The sequence below is a fragment of the Cladophialophora psammophila genome (genome assembly GCF_000585535.1).
Source record: "Cladophialophora psammophila CBS 110553 chromosome Unknown aczJe-supercont1.2, whole genome shotgun sequence".
NCBI classification, from domain to species: domain Eukaryota; kingdom Fungi; phylum Ascomycota; class Eurotiomycetes; order Chaetothyriales; family Herpotrichiellaceae; genus Cladophialophora; species Cladophialophora psammophila.
Window position 1 is genome coordinate 1,484,829 of NW_006912923.1, and position 18,096 is coordinate 1,502,924.

Below are 18,096 nucleotides of genomic sequence, written 5' to 3' on the forward strand. Positions count from 1 at the left end.
ATTACCTGCAACCGCCGACCAAAATAGAATGGATGGGGATGAAGTAGCGCGGAGCTTCTTGGGCTCAGACTTGAGCTTGGAGTACGATCAGGATAAGAAAATCAATTCTGGCGAAGCAGAGCACCTCCTGGATTCTGAACCTGTGAAGGGCATGAGGAAAGAGTGACGGAGAGAGTATATGTCTCTTGAATCGTCAGTGATGTTTCAGAGGGGAAGAAGCCTGATACCCCTGCCCCCTCATGCGGTCAGATGCACAAAGGGGTAGAAAAGCGAGGAGAGAGGGGGGAAAAAAAGGAAGCAGAGTGCGGGCCAAAAAGATGCAACGACCTTTTTTCTTTTGTGGTTTTTTTGCTTTTTGTTTTGCTTTTTTGGCCTTTTTGGCAAAGAGTTGATTGTTTGTTACCTATATGCACGCATGTTACATGATACCCGCCGAGCACCTGGCCACCATTCGAGGAAAGAAAGAGAGACTGCCTGACTGTGTTGTGAAACAAAGAATGAAAGAATGAAAGAATGAAAGAAAGAGCTAGCCAGCTAGGTAGCTTGCTTGCTTGCTTGCTTGCCTGCTTGCAAAATGGAAATGGAAAAAAAAGAGGTTCCAAGTTTTCAAACGAAAGACATACCGGAGATACTATCGAGTACTTGCTTTCTCAATCGACCTCTTTGGACATGCGTACATATATACGTGCTCCTCGTACGCGATGATCGAGATACGGGACACGGGACACGGGACATGGGACATGGGACACGGCGAGAGAAAGGGTGTCTATCTCAAAGCGTAATCAAGTCCGGTAAGTTGAGTGGTTGATCCGGTGGAAGAGAGAACGAATGAGTAAGTCATCGAGTGATCGTGTTGTTGATGCTATTCTACCACTGTGTTCATGCTCTGCTATGTACGAAGCTACCAGCTGCATCCCAGCCAGCCGGCCAGTCAGCCAACTCCCTCCTTCCAATCTCTGTAGATGGATGCACTCTTGATGCGCTGATGTCATCCGCCCTCTACCTAGACCGGGGGGTGTTGTGCGGTGTAGTGCCTCGCTGTGCGCTGTGGTATGGTATGCTCTGTCTGTTCCTGCCCTGGCATATCTGTTCCGCCTTGCTGTATCCGTCATCTTCTTCTCCGCTCCTTCCAGTTGTCTTCAATACTCAATCTGTTCTTCAAATCCAAATTTCTCCACCTAGCTATACCTCTTCTGATTGAGAGGGTATGTTGGACGATGGAGGATGCCTGTTTTGAGTCTCTTGTTGCTGTTAATGCTTCGTATTGTTGTGCTCACGGAATGAACTGTCGAGAGGCATCCTGGCATCTTCTGGACAAGAAGGATTGCCGTTGGTGGAGACAGATTCGCCCGTGCCTGGGATCATTCTAGCTCGGCCTCCTTCACTGATGTCTGTTCACATGTTGGGAGCCCGTAGTGTTGTCGCTGTGGAAGATGTCGTATGGCTTTATTCCACAGAGTAGCCCTGGGGCAAATATACAGCTCGTAAGACGGCCCATTGCCATCCAAAGACGATGAGGTGATGTGAAGATGAATGAGGTACCAATAAATAAAAGAGCGCAGCCTCCTCAGAATGGCGGAGGGGGTAGTCTGTTGGTAAGGTCGACTTCATCGTCGTCCTCCTTGCCTTCATTCTCGTCCTCCACCAAGATGAATTCATTCTGACCATCCTCTCTCACCTCGCCAAACAACTCGAGCAACTGCTGGATGGTGGCTCTTTTCCCCATGCTTTCTGGCCCAATCGCGCCCGTCACCTCAATGTTCTTGCGATCTTGCATTTTGATCAGATCCTCATCGATGGAGTCCTGGACGACAAAGCGCACAACATCGACTTGGTTTTCTTGCCCAATGCGGAATGCCCGGCAGTAGGCTTGGGCTTCGATGGAAGAGTTGAACCACAGATCTAGTATGATGATTTTGCTCGCCATGGTGAGATTCAAGCCGACGCCGCCGGCTTTGAGGGAGCAAATCATGATGAAGATTTCCGGGTCATCGCGGAACTTCTCGATCGCTCGTCCTCGTGCCTCGATGGTCATTTTGCCGTTGAAGAGCACATGGCCCCATCGCTCTGTGGAGCACACTTTGCTGAAGATCTGGCCGAGACCCAGAAATTGGGTGTAAACGATGACCTTTTGTCCCGGGCAATCTGTCTTCCAGTTGAGAATGGCAGCTTTTGTATGCGCGAGTTTGGCAGAGGGTAGCAATGAGCCCCCTATGTCCATCCAGTCTTTCTCATCCTCGTCGTCGTCTTCCTCGTCATCTTCATCAGACACAAAGTTGTTGCGGTGGATACTGCCACTTCTCCATCTAGATTTCTGCGCCATCTTCGCCAACTTCATTTTTCTCTTGTCCACCCTCTCCGCGCTTTCCTTGCTGTTGAAGCCCAACTCTTTAAGACCAGCACACGGAGACGTTTCCTCGAACAAAGTTTGGCATTCAAGGCAAGCGGTCTTCTCCTCTCCTCTGGCTTTTCGTTCCTCGTGCATGGCATTGATGCACTCTTGGCAATACACGTGGAAGCATGAAGTGCACACCGGATCGTCGGGGGGAAGACGGCATTGAGCGCAGACTGATCGAAGATGCACTTCAGTCCAAGTTCCAGACTCGCTTAAAGCGCGGAGGAATTTTCTGAACTTGAAGGAGAGCCCATATGTGGAGCCTGTTTCCATGTTTTGGTCATCCTGAAAGTCTGGCGTGACCCCACTGCTTAGTTCGAGCTCCTTGGTCTGGGAGGTCTTGAGTGTATTTTCGTTGGCTGCCAGCATCTTCCGTAGAGTCTTCATCATATTCATCTGGCCGCAGTCTCCAGCGGCCTGGACTTCTTTCGCGGTTAGCCTCCACAAAGTCTCGATGTCCGCTGCGACGAACATTCGCTTCAACACGTCTTGGCAGAGCATAATGTGTGAACAGAGCATTCTGAGACGCATCAACATCCCTAGAATATTGCTGTAGTTCGAATTCAATGTGCCAGACTTCGAGTACGTATTGATTTGCTGAATGTACCGCGACTTGACCATGTTGTATATATGCCTCTCGACGGCATTGAACTGGATATGGACCGTGGTGTGTGTGATACCGGGGAGTTTGACAATGGGAGCATTGAAAAGAGTATCCACATGAGTCCTCCTCAGCATGATGGCCCTCAAAATGTTGTGTATTCTGCCCATGTTCACCGGATCTCTGTTGGTGCGATTGCTGCAATAATTATGGCAAAACGTGCTATAGTCGCCTGTGTGAGGAACCTTGAGGAAAGAGAAATATGGAAATAATTCTTCGATGTAGTTCAAGATGGGGGTCCCCGTAATGCACCACCTGAAGTTGCCTGTGAGAGCACGCACGGCAATTGAAGTTTTGGAGGTATGGTTCTTGATATGGTGGGCTTCATCCAGCACGACGCGATGGAACTTGATTTGGTGGAGGGGTCCGACGTGGTTACGGTAGTGGTTCTCCCACCACTCATTCTTTCTCTCCTCAGACGCCAGATGCTTAGGCGGTTCTGCTAGTGGATAGCTCTTCTGGACCTCACTATAGGTCGTAAGGATCACGTCGTACGCCCCCAAGTCCGCGAGGATGTTGTTGCTGTAGAGGCGAGAGCCGGAGTAGTAAAGGAGAATTCGACCAAGGGCGTTCCTCTTGACGTGCTTGTCCATCTCTTGCATCCATTGGCCGAGCAGTGAAGGTGGTGCAACGATCAGGGTGGTCTTGACGGCACTTCCCTCCTCCGCTTTGCCGTCGAGGATATTCGCACTACTCTAGTTAGCAATGGTAAGGGGAATGAGGGACGCAACATACATCATCTGTATGGTTTTGCCAAACCCCATTTCGTCACACACAAGCCCACCCTTGGGTTTCGACTCTCCGGTTTCACGTTCCCGCATAAAGGCGGCGCCGAGAAGCTGGTGATTGTAGAGTGACGACTCCATACCTCGAAGCCTCCATCCTCCACGGTTGTCTGATCTAACAGCGCCCTTCCCGTTGAATTTCTTTGTCGCTGCTAAGACAGCTGCTCTGTCGGAACTGGCTGTGGCTCGCTCGGCTGACGGAATGCTTGCAATTAGCTCTTTAAGTGCCTTAGCCTTATTGCCGGAGGTGAAAGTAGGCACGTTAGGTCTTAAAGCGTTAGCTTGGGCGGCCTCCACGATATTGGTTCGTCCAAGACTTTGAATATTGCTGAGATTGGGGCCCTGATGCCGACCTCTCTTTTGTGGTGCCTTTCGGGCGCCGCCGTCCTGATTGATTTGACATCTCTTCTTTGGTGGGCGATCATCACTGGAGGCTGTTGCTTTTCTCTTTGGTTTGCGGCTCTCCCCAAATCCGGCGTCGATGCCAGCAGAGATGGCGTCTTGCAAGTCCTTCTTGGAGAGTCGATTGCGAGGTGTCGGTCCTGCTCTCTTCTTTGGCCGAGAGTCTGGCAGGTTGGGGACCTCCGGAACAAAGAGCGAGTCTGCCTCCTCATAACCAGGAGGTACACCATTCTGCCCAGGGAGATCTCTCACAACCAGCTTGCTCCTTGCGATGTCCCGGAGGCGCCTATGTTCCGCAACTTCTTCTGTAGCGAATCGAATGTCGTCCTCTGTAGTGTTTGTGCCTTCTGCTGTCTTTCTCTCATACTCTTTCTTGCGAATGGCAAAGACTGTGGCGGCGGATTCATTCGCCGGTGAGGAATCTTCCTCCAGAGCGATATTCCAGTCCATCTCGTCGGCGTTTTCGTCAATCACCATGCCCAATGGCTCAGCAGCGCCTTCGGCAGACCCATCATTGACGATATCACCATCATCGAAGCTGATCTTATTCTGGTTGTACTGCAGAAGAGCCTCGAAACCAGCCATTTCCGAACTTTCATCGGGAGACGGGTAAGGTCCTGGTAGTCCCTCGAGGCTCATTTCGTCCGGACATTCCGTGGGATCGTGCGGGATATCATATTTGTTGCTGGTCAAATCTGACTTGATTGGTTTTGTCTCAAGGTTGAGCTCATCTGGGTTGGTATTGTTCATCCTTTGGTTCAACTCGTTGTCCTGTTGAATAGATGTGGTTTCGATGGCAACAGTGTCTTTCTTTTCACCATCCAGTTCTTTCTTGATGACTGGATGGACCATTTGGATGTCGCATACCGCGACGTCACCCGAGTCGTCTGTGAGGTCAATAGTGTCTCTAACTAGAGAGGCGGGGAGAGCAGCTGAGGTAGCCATGATGCTCCGAGTGGACTGCTGGAGGAGCAGGTCAAGATAAACTCGCACGGGATGAGGTCTCGTGTTGAAACGCCGAAAGCCAGGAAGAAATCAAATACAACTAAACGAGTAGAGCTGGCGGAAAGAGCCGAGCGGAGAAGGACGGACGAAGGAGTTCAAACGAGAGACATGAATGGGTGAAGGACTTAAAAATATGAAAGTTGTGAGAGAAGGTAGGAGACAAAGAGGTGGATCAAGGTGTTGAACTGACGACGAGGTCAAGGGGGGAAGACTTATAGCCTGGGTGAAGAACCTGCCAAGATTTGAACTGATATCGTCACCCTCCGAGAGTGAAGCACCAGTAACAGAGCATGTGTTTCCAAGAAGAAACAGTCCAGTAATAGAAAACTAAGCTGGAGATGATACTGGGACACGAGAGAGGTGTGGTGTTGGCCCGTGTTCATGGATGTGACAGCCTTGTGGACGGAAGGAGGCATCAAATTTGAGGCGGAAAGGAAGAGCATTTGGGGGAGGGGAATGGCACCTTGCCGATCAAAAAGTCATGCTTTTTGACTAGATATCTACGTGTTTGTCGACGACTAGTCCAGAACCTGAATGTAGCGGAAAGGCAAGGTGGTGGAAGTATTGAATGTAGAGCCAAGTACGGTGGCATCGAGATGGCGTGTTGGAAGGAAAACTATCAAGCTATTGCCAAGCTACCTCGCTACGCACCCTTGGTCATGTGACTGGTTGGTATTTCACAGGCACGTGCCTCGAGCTACGATGAGGAAGGGGTTCGAACACAGACTTTGATTCTCAACAAGACAACAAAATGATATTTAAGGATGTGTGGATGTGCATGTACACGGTACCCTGGTAAAAAGAAAGAGAGAGGCGATGACAATGGCTTCTGTACTGTTTATAATACCACATGTAATTTGGGTGTGTCTGTGTTGATTTATCGAGTACATACGTGCCACTCGATATATTGCCTGTAATATATAGACAGAATGCATCTTTCCCTTCTCGTAGTTCCAACTATTTGTACATTGATGATCTTTGAACGCTCATGAGGTGCAGTCATGTTACTCGTGCTTCGTCAGGAAAAGAAAAAAAGGTCATCCTTCGTCTGCGCATCGATAGCGTGTGTTCAGAGGTGGAGGCTTGTGGTCGTCACTGTGAGGGAATGGTGTCCCTGCCCTCGGCCAGTGTCACTCCTCCCTCTCTCAATGAAATAGGATTTTCATTCGAGTTTGCCTCCGTGACCGTGTCGAGGGGGAACAAAACATCTGTCGGTCTGGCGTAATCCAATGGGTTCAGCTTCCCACAACTTGTATTCCAAGATCAACGAGACTCCAAACACCTTACCCGCACACAACGAACGCTCCTCATATTTTCGGGATGAATCAAACAGCAGTCCCACACTTTTTACACCTGAAGCTTTGGCCCTTATCCGTCATGGTCGCTTTGAATGTTGTGCCTCCACACTTCTTGCACTTTAAATCGCTCTCGCTTGCTGCACTACTCCGCCTCCAGGACCGGGATTTGCGGTTCTTGTTATCGACCGCCGACGCCCTGCGCTCATCATCGCCCATACTCCCGCCAGGACTGGGTTCGCGTTCTGAACCAGTAAGTTCACTAGACAATTGGCTCATGTAGCTAGGGGCGCGGGAGAGGGGGTTGCCATCTGCGCCCAACAAGCCGGGTGTGCGGGGCATATGCTTCGCCATAGGCAATAATGTGGTCCTCATATCCCAAGCGAGGTACGACTGCTGGTCCATCAGGAAAAGTGGATCGTTCGGGCTGTGTGGGAGGTCGCTCGGAGTAGGATTCGAAGGCAAAGGCTTCAGAGATACCTGCGGCGAGAGTACCTCCTGGTGTGGAGATTTCTGCGTCGCTGAGTGAAAACTACCAGGTGACTCAGTGAGAGGCGACTGAATCGTAATCGAGGGCCCATTGTGGATCTGCTGTAACGGCGAGTGATATTCGGGAGATGCAGGGGAGGCAGCAGTATCTTTCCGTGGAGGAGCCGATCTGTGAAGCGATAGACGGTGTCCGAGGATCTTCCTGGGAGAAGCACTACGAGACCGCTCGTTGTTGGCCAGTCCGCCCCGGATATCCAACATACTTGTCGAGGCATTGTGGTTTGCGGTATCGTTGACACTCACAGAATTCCTCCAGCTCAAGATGCGATCCGTTGACTGGGTCTTAGGGTTCATGACGAACGAGTTCCGATGAGTGGATGAGTTCACAGAGTTGCGCGTTGCCACAGATCCAGTCCGAGCTAGCATTTTCCTGGAGAAAGTTGAGCTGGAGTCCCATGACTCATGTCTGCGTTTCTGGAAAGCACAGTCTTGCCGGAAGACCTTGATTTGTCCAGTGTAGTCTGCTGTGACAATGATCTGACCGCCAGGATGCGAATGACGAGACAAATACGCGGGCGTCTCCGGGGCGCGGCGGGGAGATTCCGATAGCCTGGTTCCATCCTTGGTATGTTTGTCGTCCGAGTGGTTGCTGTTGTTTGTGGGTGCGCGAGACGAAATGACCGAGTCTGCACGACTGACCAATGTCACTGGTGGCGGATTGCAGAGGTCATACAGAGGATCTCCCGACTGTGCCAGTAAACGTCTCGTCTTTTCAGGAGCCATAATCGCCGTAGTGACGATGGCTGAGTGCGCCTCAAACACTTCCATCGGCCGCTTATCATTGTCAGGCCGTTCGTTGACGGATGTTGGCCATATATACACCTTGCGGTCCTCGCTCCCGCAGATTACATATTTCCCGTCGTCGCTGAACGAGGCATGGATTTGGCTGCAGGAATTCTCATTACCGCGGAATTTCACCTCAAGGGTCCTATCCTTTAAGTTGTACATGCGCACCCTGGAGTCGTTGCTGGTGATCAGGAGTTTCACGTCCGGCTGCCCGCCCTCTCGAGGTAAGGATATTGTGTCAATCCCCGTGATTTTGCTACCTTTGGCATTTTTGCCTCGCGCCGACCGGACGTGAATTTGCGAATGCGCCTTGAGACCTTCAGTGTCATAAAGAATACACAAACCATTCAGGCAACCGGCGATGGCGGTCTTCCCATCTGGCGTGAATGCGACAGCAGTGACCATGTCAGAAACCTGCGTCCAGTATGCGACGTTCTTGTCCGGTATGCTCCACAAACGTATCTTCGAGTCCAGGGAGCCGGCCAAGAAGAATCGATCATCTCGTGGATGAAATTGGATCGAGGTGACGAAGTCATTATGTTTGAACGCACATAAACATTCCGCCCGACTCACATGATATAGCCTAACGGTTTTATCCATGGACGAAGACAGCAGGAAGTTGTTCTTGCTCCAGCTGAGGTCCAGGATGCTCGAAGTGTGGCCGTCATATTCGCGAATGAGTTTCCTCTTGAAGACGGGAGCGTTGAGTTTGACCTTCTCCCCATCATTGTTGGTCTCGGCAAGCTTCTCTTCCATCTCTCGATCGTCCGCAGATGAGATGACCTCCCACACTCTCAGCTTTTTGTCCTGCCCGGCAGCAGCGAGATATCTTCCATCTTTTGAGAATTCCATGGCCCATACCGCATTGTTTGCAGAGTTCCTGGGGAGCGTTGGCGGGACATCATCCGGACTATCATTGATGCTGTGGATCTTGGAGTCTATCTCGGCCTTGCGAGTTTTGGACGGCGGCGCCCCCAACAGTATTTGGGCCAGGAATAGCCTGTCGAAATCCTTCTGTTTCCTATATTGGGCCTTGACCTTGATATATCGTGGCGGCGCAGGGAACTTGGGGATGAAGCCGACGGGCTGGGAAAAGACTTCTGCCTCGACCCCGGCAGGTCGAAACTCGGAACCGACCTCTGAAGCATTGTCGTCGTGAAGGTCGAAGGAATCCCTCTTCTTGTTGCCCATTATTCGACTGAGGAAGGAAACCCCTTTCCTGCAGAAGCATTGGCCATTAGTACACCGCAGTGGTCAAAACTTTCAGCGCCGAGGCCGGGAACCAGCAGATCCCCGAAAGCACATGGAAACAAAAGTGCTTATCCATGGACGGCAGAGACAGGAAGAGAGAGAAGGGGGGGGGGCTAGGGGAACAAGACAGTGGTGCCTGTTCCTTCAGGCTTCTATCAAGGGAAACTCACTTCTTCTCCTTGCCCGAATTGCTACTGTCAACCCGTCGCAACGAGACCGGCTCGGCTTTCAGGCTGCCCGAGTCGGAGTAACCGGAGTCTGCATAAGGCGACTTGGAAGGCACACCGCCTTGGGAAGAGGCAGGCAATTTGCTCTGCGACTGGGTCCTTTCGAGGATTTGCTAGAGGGTCATGAATGAGCCAAGCGTTGCCAGCCAAGTGGGTATTGTAATGTATACGATACCCTTGAGATGGGATCTAGGACGGGTTCGGAGGCAGGCTGGGGCTCTGACGAGCCCACGGTCAGGATAGGAGACATGTTGCCTGATGAGCTGGCCGTGCCTGGGGTCAGGCCGTAATTGTAATCGCGATCAAGGCTGCTGGCAGCATCCGGTTCTGGAGGTGGGCGAACACAGTCAGCACCAGAGATTGGGCAGTCTTGGGGAGTGCAAAGAGTCGATGAGACGAGGTTGGCGCCCCAGACATTAAATTCGGGAACCACAAATGGCTGATTGGAACATCACATAATGACATACTGCTGTGGGAAGGAGGAGGAGAGAGAAGATGTTGCTGGATTTGCGCATTGGAGCTGGCGCTGGCGCTGGCGACTGCAGTGCCTGCAGTGACTTGCACATCGCTGCTGGGGAGAGAGAGGCAAATGTTTGGAGCGGGTGATGACAAAGAGCATTTAGACTCGATGGCGGCGGCGGCGGCCTCTTCCTCTTCCTCTGCCTCTGCCTCTGCCTTTGCGTCACTCGCGCTCGCTGTCGTCAAGTCACCAAAGTAGTAGTTTCCTATCGCTACAACCCGCGCAGCCACCATCTGGGCCATTGTCATTGTTGAACCTCATGAAACACCAAAATCCCACAGAAGAAAGAAAACCGGCCGTCAAGTCAGGAACCAAGATCCCAAGGCGCAACCCATCGGTGAGCTTGCATGGGGGCGGATTGCCACTCTTCTTCTACTGCTGCTTCTATCATCTACTTCCGTATTCCGTGTCTGACTTATGCATCCAGATCCAAAGCCTGGGCGAACACACCAAGACCGGTGACAGCTCGTTACAGAGTTGAAGCTCAGCTAGCCTCGTTGGGGACCTGTCGAACCATTCAAATGCTTGAATCATCCCTCCATGCAGCTGAGCTCATCATTTGCCCATGCCTGCAATTGGCTGTCAACGACTCCACGATTTTGACATAACACACTCACGGCTTTTACTGCTTTTGGGCATGGTACTGGCCCGCAGGTCAAAGCAGATGTACATAGGGAAGAGCGACCAAAAAAAAAATATATCCATCTTCATCCAGGCCGAAGGGCGGGCGGAAACAAAAGTGATCCTGTTTACCCGACACACTGGATGCATAAATTATGCCCATGGCACCACCAACTGCGGACTATCACGAGAGAAATTTCAAGAGCCCGAGAGCCCAGGCGCCTGGGCGCCCAGAAGCCCCGCTTCCAGAAAACACCAATGCGAATACGAAGCCCCTCGTATAGTGGTGCATTTGACTTCTCAGCTCCCCGAACAACATCGTACACGTGCTCGTGAACGTCTCAGACCGCCTGCCCGTGCCCAACATCATTCGTGTCCTGTCAAATCATTAAAATCCACACATTCATTGCTCCTGGCTCGCGATTCTGCCCAAATACCCCAAAAGAAATGCCTTGTTCTCTGCGCCTGTCTGTCGTTTTTCGCCCGTCGCCCGCCCCGTTCCTGGCCCACTCACGATCGATGTCATGCTCCCCACACGGGATGTCCGAGTGGAAATGGGTTCAATCCCGGACAGCGGTGCCTCGCCATTGGCATTGAAGATTTGACTGTTCGTTAGCGGAGAGACTATGCCCGAACTAGGTTGTAATGTTGTTGCCCGAGGCGTAGTGTCCAGCCCTCCACCAAAGAGAGAAAGCAATGTTTGTTTCTGCGCCTCTGTTTGAGAAGCCTTCCGGCTCGGTGTCGATTTTTCACCAGCATCTGCCGTGGTAGGAGGCGAGGGAGCCGCGGCCGTCGAAATCGGCTGCTGACTTGTAGTCTCGCTCGTGGCGGTGAGCCTGACAGCCATGGTCGAGTCATTGGTCTGAGGCCGACGAAGAATCTGAGGCTGGAATGGCTTCCCTTGCTCCTTTGGTGTCGTCTTTTCCCTCACTGTCCGCCTCGAGGTTGACTTGAGGCCTCTTGGTGACCGGGGACGCTGTGGACGAGACTCCTCTGATCGGCTCAGAATCTTGACTGGTGCTGGTTGGTTTGGATCGTACAGCGTCCTATTGGCAGTAAGCGGACTTCGGCCCATCTCGTTCGTCGCATGTCTGGTCGCCCTAGAGATTACTTCGAATTCGGGTTGATTCAATGGGCCACTGACGGTAGCAGACGTCTCACCCTCTCTTGGAGATGGCCGCTTGATCTCAGCTGCTTTTCGCGATGCTTCTCGAGTACCTTTCCTCAACAACGAGAGCAGGTCATCCTCGTCGACTTTCGGCTTTGGAGACGAGATGGCAGCAGCTGTCGCTGCGAGCTCTACCGGTGGTGGAGGTCGAGCGGTTGAGCTGTCCATGGGTTTTGGTGGAGATGGTTGAGTAAAAAGCTGAAGAAGGGAGGTCTGCTGTGCGCTTTGGGGTCGTCTAGGCGATCGCAAGGAAGAGACCCGGCTTTCAAAGTCCGCGTTTATGGTCGATTGTAAGGGCACGTTGGAAGACAAAGTAGCTAAACCTTTGCCAATTCCTTGGACAGCGTGATCAGCTTTGAACGCAAGGGTGCCAGTTGGTAGGGTCTGTCTTTGTGCTTGGGGAGGGTGCAATGCTTCATTCTGGCGCAAGGTATTTGGGGGAGACATCTCAAAATGGGGCAACGGCTGAGTTGTTGTGCCTGTCGCTCCCCTGAAAACATCCAATAGCGCTTTTGTGTGGTTGGTCAGCTTGGGCAATGCACTAGCTGGAGGTACGGTCGGTCGTTGCTGTATCGCTTCTTCAGATGCAAACAACGGTTCGGTGGTCCTTTGGAATGGTGTAACGCGAGGGGCATTATGGGCGGGATAAGTTGCGGCATTTGAGGTGATGTTTGAATCTTTTGATCTTTGGTAGGGTGCCTGTGTAGGAAGGAGGACTTGGTCTTGGAGTTGCGGTTGAAATGGAGGCGGTGGCTGGGCGTGATCAATTTGAGGCTGCCGTACATGGGAGATGTGCGGCGACCTTTGAACCTCGGGCGGCAACGAGATCTGTTCTAGTGGAGTCTGGGGGACGGCGGCAGACTGATCCTGTAAGTCTCCCCGTGGCGCCCGTAGAAGAGCCAGAAGAGCGTTCGACATCTCGGTGTCAACCTGCGGCATATGACTTGGTGGCAACGCCGCTTGAGGCGGGACAGCTTGCATGCCAATATTCAGCAGCTCCTTAAGATGTGAACTTGGGTCAATCGCACTAGAATTGGAGACTTCAGGTAGGTCGCTGACAGTCGGCGGCAACGTCTCTCCAAGCCGCGCCCCGACGCCGTCTTGCTCATCCTCGGTGGTCACGTCCTCTGGCACCATGGGAGGCGCTGCAAGATGCGAGCTATACCGGTTTTCCTTCTTCCGTTGCTGAGCGATCCATTTCTTGAGTGGATTCAAAAACGGCGCCACCATATAGAACTTGTTCGAGTTGATGGATGCGTGGTCCGTGCCGCTGGCCTCGTGTTGTCGATGATTATTCTTCTTCAAGGTGGGCAAATCTGTCAACTTGTACCACTCAATTTTGCTGATCTCCTTTCGTGTCCTGGGTTCAAAATGCGCGTTTCTGGGCACTCCACGGAATACATAGAGTCTCATGTGCTGTTCTCTCATGGTAACTTCGATATACTTCATGTCTTTCTCATCTTTGACGAGTCCAGCCTCGCGAACATCGAAACCCGTCTCTTCGTAGACTTCTCGCACTGCACAATCAAGATCATCCTCATCCTTGTTGATCTTCCCTCGAGGGAAGCTCCAATTTGCGCCTTTTTTCCAGCCTTTGACAAGGACGACCTCATCCATCGCCTCATTCAACAGGATGGCCCCTCGGACGGGAACACGGGATTTATATGCCAGGAACTCGGCGAAAGCGGTGGTGTGATGCTGCGCAGACCATTGCGAGAAAAGTGGACAGTGCTGGAAGATGCGTAGACTGAAAGCACGAAGGGAAAGAGAGGGTAGGGACGGGTCAAGGGGCCGGATGAAGTCTTCGTAGAACCATTGTGCCTCCTCGACTTGGAAGCAAATGCGCTCCACGGACTCGAGCTCCTCGGGGGGAAGGTTTATGATGAATCGGACACAAAGGTCATCCAACCCTGACAAGGCATAGTGTTAGCATCTGGACAAATATCGTGCCAGGTTCGGGAGTCTCACAGTCCTCCAGCTGCATCTCTTGAGTTTGTTGTTGGAGTAGAAGATCTGGTCATCTCCACTGCTCTGGAGACCGTAGGATGTAGAGGTCACGGGTCGGAAACAGAAGGGCTGCAGAGTCTACAGTCTCTCATCTGGATGTTGCGATCGAGTTGAGAAGTGGCGGATAGCCAGTCAGGTCTGAGGGGTATGTTTTCGTTACGGTGACTGAGAGACACCAGGCGTTGAAAAGAGAGTCCAGGTCTTCGAAGACCGTGGCTGTGCATATTGCTGTGGCTAATGAGGCCGCACAGCCACCAAGTGACGAATTGAATGACGTTGCCGCGCGTGAAGGCGCAGGGAGGGTGTCCAGGGAATGTCCAGGAAATTCAGCGCGTATCAACCTGTTTTGAGTGAGTCTGAATGCCAATCAATTCCAGCAAGCCAAACAGGCTTCTAACAGCACCAAGTGGCACTTAATGGCCCTTATCCTTGCGACTCATCTTGGCTTTGTTTGACAGGACTAGGGACTAAATTTTGCAGTGATATAAAGCCTGAACGTCCAGGTCTTTTGTTGACTTTTCCGCCTCTGCCATCCCTCCACCTACATCTGCCCTACATCTGCCCCCCATTTCCCTACTTTTCCCTAATCGTACAGTCCCTATTTCACTCACATCTCATCTCGAGCATCTCACACATGGCGTCTTACGCAGCAAAACTGGTGGCCAGGAGGCTCTTCAAGGAAAATTCGTCCAACAAAGAGGGCCGCGAGGTATGGATCCAGACCCCGGGAACCTTTGCCAACTCTAACTTTACGCAGGATCCCTACTTCGAGACGATACCCGCTACCAGGCTCGGAGGACTCTACAAAACCACAAAGAAGAGAAAAAGGGCGCTCCCGCCGGGGTTGACTTCAGAGGAGGAGAGAATCCTCACCAAAGCAAAAAGAAGAGCCTACCGCGTCGACCTCTGTCTTGGAAGCTTTTTGGGCACAAGATTCGGCTGGGGAGCGGTCATCGGCTTGATCCCGGGGTAAGCCTAGGACTCTGTTCCCTAACAAATGTAGCACTCGAAAACTGACCTCCCTTAGCATCGGCGATGTCCTTGATCTCTTCCTCGCTCTCATGGTCTACCGCACCTGCTGCTCTGTCGACCCGGAGTTGCCCTCGGGCATTAAAATGCGAATGCAAATGAACGTTGTCATTGACTTCGCAGTTGGGCTGATTCCATTTATCGGTGACTTTGTAGATGCGGCATACAAATGCAACACCCGAAATGTGGTTCTGCTCGAAAAGGAGTTGCGTGCGCGTGGCCAAAAGAGGATTAAGGGTACTCCGCAGGCAAATGTCGCAGATCCGAGCCTTCCAGATGAGTTTGACTACCAGAACGAGGAAGTTCGATTGAACGTCCAGAACGGTCCTCCCCCAAGATATACTTCGCGACGAGAGTCCAGGAGGTCAAATCGAGAGAGGCAACACGATGTCGAAGCAGCAGAGGACATACCTCCTCCGATGCCTGCTCGCACCCGTTGAGTTGGCGAGTATTGGAAGTGAGCTGTGCTCTACCCCAAGACGACATTACCCTGGAGTTAGCAATCAGAGCGATGGTAAACGTTGAGCGTTCCTTTCCCTTTTCATCAGACGATTCAGAAGAGAAAAAAGAGGTGGATGAAGATCCATGGCATCGACAACCTCCGAGCCTGGAGGATTTCAAGCTCGAATATCCTGCTTCACCCTCGCACATCCATAGCAAAGAACTGTATTCCCCCGTGAACTGTTGGGATTTCTCATCGTTGGCATGACACAGACCGGGCAAGCGTTCGTCTCCTGATCGGTGGCTTGAGCTTGCAATTTACTCGCTGTTCGCACCACGTTTGCCATTATACTAGGGTATTTCACGCCCTGCTCATTGATATAGTTGGTGAGAAGGTCGCCAATGGAGGTATTGCGGATCGTAGGCGCCACCCGATCGGACATATCGCTCTTCGACTCTGCCACCAAAGGATTCGGCAAAGCTCGTGCGTAGGTTTGAAGCTCAACCTTGAACAGGTCACGGGCGGGATAATTAAAGTTGATCCCGTGCATAGACGGCCCATCAGCGATGGTTGCAGGGACTGACCCACCTCTACCTTTCGCAACATCTGCGAGTGCAAGGGCTGCCAGCCGACTATCCGAATGACCCCAGAGCACGCCCTCGCAGTTCTGCCGTCTGGCGAGGGACACCAGCAGTCTCCGTAGAAGAATGGATTGCAAGTCTGCCCGTGCGGTCACGGATGTCGCACAGGAGAGCACACGGCGCGAGAACTCGTCGTGTGACTCGGTTTCCTGGCGATGGATCCCAAGGTGAATGAGGTCTTGATGGATATTCTCGTCCAGCCGAAAGACGTCATACAGACGCAGCAGTGGGAGGAAATTGTGCAAAGGAAATCTTTCGCTCACTTGCTGATACTGGCCCTCTGCCTCTGTCTGAGTCTCCGTGTCAGGGAGCACGACGCGGGCAATGACAAGCTCGTAAGCAGTTTTATTGCGGCTCTCCATCTGCTTCTGCAGCTGCGCATCGAGGACCTGTAGCAAAACAAGAGACGAGACGCCCCCGGAGAGAGGGAGAAACAACCGGCGCTTCTGATCTCCAGCAAGGTTTTTGAATCGATAGGACTCCATGCGCTTGAGGATCTTGGAGTTTACATATCGGATGAAACATGGAGCACACAGGCGCCGGTTTCTAATGTCTAGGCTGGCGTCACGCTCCTGGCAGTCGACGCATATGTCGCCCTGTGGTTTTGTTGCCATTCTGGTCAGTATACTCGGTAGGTGGAGATGTGAAGATGGAAATTGACGCTTGACTGACGAGTGCAGAGCTTAGACTGAAGGGCCTCACGCAAATTACCGCTAAAAAAGTTCATGTACCGAGTATTAAATTTTCTTTTCGGGGATCGTGGGGCTCGCCGCTTTTATGTACTTGTAGACGGCGCCCGCCCAAAGGGTTACCCCCCCGCAACCAAAATATCAATTGAGGTCTATGGGTCCAAGCGTGTCTTCCTCTCGGTAATTGTACTTGTAGGTATTTAAGTAAGTACTTATGTCAAGTTGTTGCGGGAGTCTTCGGCTTGGGTGGTCCTGCCGTTTCGAGCATAATCGTAGGCTGGGCGCGCCGCTGCTTTTGACGACTATGAGGACCCTCGTCTCTCACTTACTCCCTCTTCTAACCAGTTTTAATTTTTTTCCGTCCCAGTCACGCTCATTACCCATAGCATTTCATAGTCCTTCGTGGTCAATATGAACATTGCTTTACGCATTCAACGTTATTGTGTGTTGGTCTTCATTGCCCCTCGCTGACCCCCGTTATCCCACTGACACAAACGAATAATTACTCTGGGCCAAGTTCATCACAATCGGGTCAGGGCTCGGAAGGCACGATGGGCTCGAAGGCTGCCAAGATCCAGATCTGCGTCTGCGGCCCTTCCGACCCGTCTGGCCCTCCTGGTCCAATCATTTACTTCAGTCATGTGAGAGCATCGAGGTAGCCAAAGTCGCTCGGTCGATTACGAAAAGAAACTCGGGGCATTCACTACATGACCACACACCAGTTCTTCTTCTTGGGATCTGAGGGTATGGCCGTGTTCTTCAGCGGAGAGGAAACCGGCACGGAGAGATGCCGTGCGAATTTCCTGGGCAGTCCAGTATCCTTCTGTGTCAATCCGTTCGAAATCTCCGGCTCTAGGAATATTTTCAACCCTGCTTGAATTTTCGGCATCAATTTCTGCAACCGGTCTTTATAAGTCTCCAGGTCCGTTGGCTGGCCAATGGTGCCATCGCGCGTCGCGTGCTCCCACGGTTGTCGCAAATTCCGTTTGATCTCGTTGCAGTATCCGGGGAGCGAAGTGTCTAATCGACAATATTAAGAAAAAGGTACCGTAGGAGTTGCCAATACCCTCCACTTACCAGTCAGCAATTTCAGATACACGCTCCTGGCCTCCATCGGAGCCGCGTCCGTAGACGAGTTTTGGGGATCAACGACAGAGTTCCAAATCGAGGACAGGGAGTTTGCGGCATCGACAACGGCGGTGCAGAGTTCCTCTTTGACTTTTTCAAACGCATAGTACTGCGCATCGGATTTTTCGATCGTGAACGACTCTACAAGATCCGCGAATGTGCCGAGCGATGCAATGATGGAGTCGACGACTTCCCAGCCGTAGAGAGGGTCCCCAGAAGAACTATATCTGAAATGCATACGGGGTGGGGGTTGTTTTGGATACTTGATTTTGTTTTTCGCCTTGCCCATCTTTACTACCAACTAGGTGAATTTCGACTTGGAGGGATTGAAATTCAAGCAGGAAATACGGGGAACTGGATAATCAAGTTGTGTTGTGATAAGTGGTGATGAGCCAGCCGGGCGAGTCGGTGGCTGAGTTCTCTTTTTTCCCATGCATGTTTCTCAGCGCAGCTGAACGCACAGCCCTGTGCACACAGCGCGTGCTCACCGCTGAT

General features: G+C 51.9%; 7 protein-coding genes across 7 annotated transcripts; 1 reads left to right on the forward strand and 6 right to left on the reverse strand.

Moving 5' to 3' along the window:
• Window positions 1–1,567: 1,567 nt before the first annotated feature.
• On the reverse strand, window positions 1,568–5,188 carry A1O5_01880 (uncharacterized protein; the record flags this gene model as incomplete). The annotated part of the gene is made up of 2 exons (XM_007742496.1): window positions 1,568–3,746; window positions 3,792–5,188. The coding sequence occupies 2 exons, from the start codon at window positions 5,186–5,188 to the stop codon at window positions 1,568–1,570; spliced, it is 3,576 nt and encodes a 1,191-aa protein (XP_007740686.1).
• A 1,385-nt stretch (window positions 5,189–6,573) lies between these two features.
• On the reverse strand, window positions 6,574–9,069 carry A1O5_01881 (uncharacterized protein; the record flags this gene model as incomplete). Its single annotated transcript, XM_007742497.1, has 1 exon — window positions 6,574–9,069. The coding sequence occupies one exon, from the start codon at window positions 9,067–9,069 to the stop codon at window positions 6,574–6,576; it is 2,496 nt and encodes an 831-aa protein (XP_007740687.1).
• Window positions 9,070–9,295: 226 nt separating this feature from the next.
• A1O5_01882 (uncharacterized protein) lies at window positions 9,296–10,118 on the reverse strand (the record flags this gene model as incomplete). Its single annotated transcript, XM_007742498.1, has 3 exons — window positions 9,296–9,469; window positions 9,532–9,683; window positions 9,824–10,118. The coding sequence occupies 3 exons, from the start codon at window positions 10,116–10,118 to the stop codon at window positions 9,296–9,298; spliced, it is 621 nt and encodes a 206-aa protein (XP_007740688.1).
• A 782-nt stretch (window positions 10,119–10,900) lies between these two features.
• A1O5_01883 (uncharacterized protein) lies at window positions 10,901–13,649 on the reverse strand (the record flags this gene model as incomplete). The annotated part of the gene is made up of 2 exons (XM_007742499.1): window positions 10,901–13,575; window positions 13,634–13,649. The coding sequence occupies 2 exons, from the start codon at window positions 13,647–13,649 to the stop codon at window positions 10,901–10,903; spliced, it is 2,691 nt and encodes an 896-aa protein (XP_007740689.1).
• Window positions 13,650–14,306: 657 nt separating this feature from the next.
• A1O5_01884 (uncharacterized protein) lies at window positions 14,307–15,141 on the forward strand (the record flags this gene model as incomplete). Its single annotated transcript, XM_007742500.1, has 3 exons — window positions 14,307–14,381; window positions 14,430–14,641; window positions 14,700–15,141. The coding sequence occupies 3 exons, from the start codon at window positions 14,307–14,309 to the stop codon at window positions 15,139–15,141; spliced, it is 729 nt and encodes a 242-aa protein (XP_007740690.1).
• Window positions 15,142–15,318: 177 nt separating this feature from the next.
• Window positions 15,319–16,398, reverse strand: A1O5_01885 (uncharacterized protein; the record flags this gene model as incomplete). Its single annotated transcript, XM_007742501.1, has 1 exon — window positions 15,319–16,398. One exon carries the CDS (start codon window positions 16,396–16,398, stop codon window positions 15,319–15,321), a length of 1,080 nt encoding a protein of 359 aa, XP_007740691.1.
• A 778-nt stretch (window positions 16,399–17,176) lies between these two features.
• On the reverse strand, window positions 17,177–17,890 carry A1O5_01886 (uncharacterized protein; the record flags this gene model as incomplete). Its single annotated transcript, XM_007742502.1, has 2 exons — window positions 17,177–17,493; window positions 17,551–17,890. 2 exons carry the CDS (start codon window positions 17,888–17,890, stop codon window positions 17,177–17,179), a joined length of 657 nt encoding a protein of 218 aa, XP_007740692.1.
• Window positions 17,891–18,096: the final 206 nt, after the last annotated feature.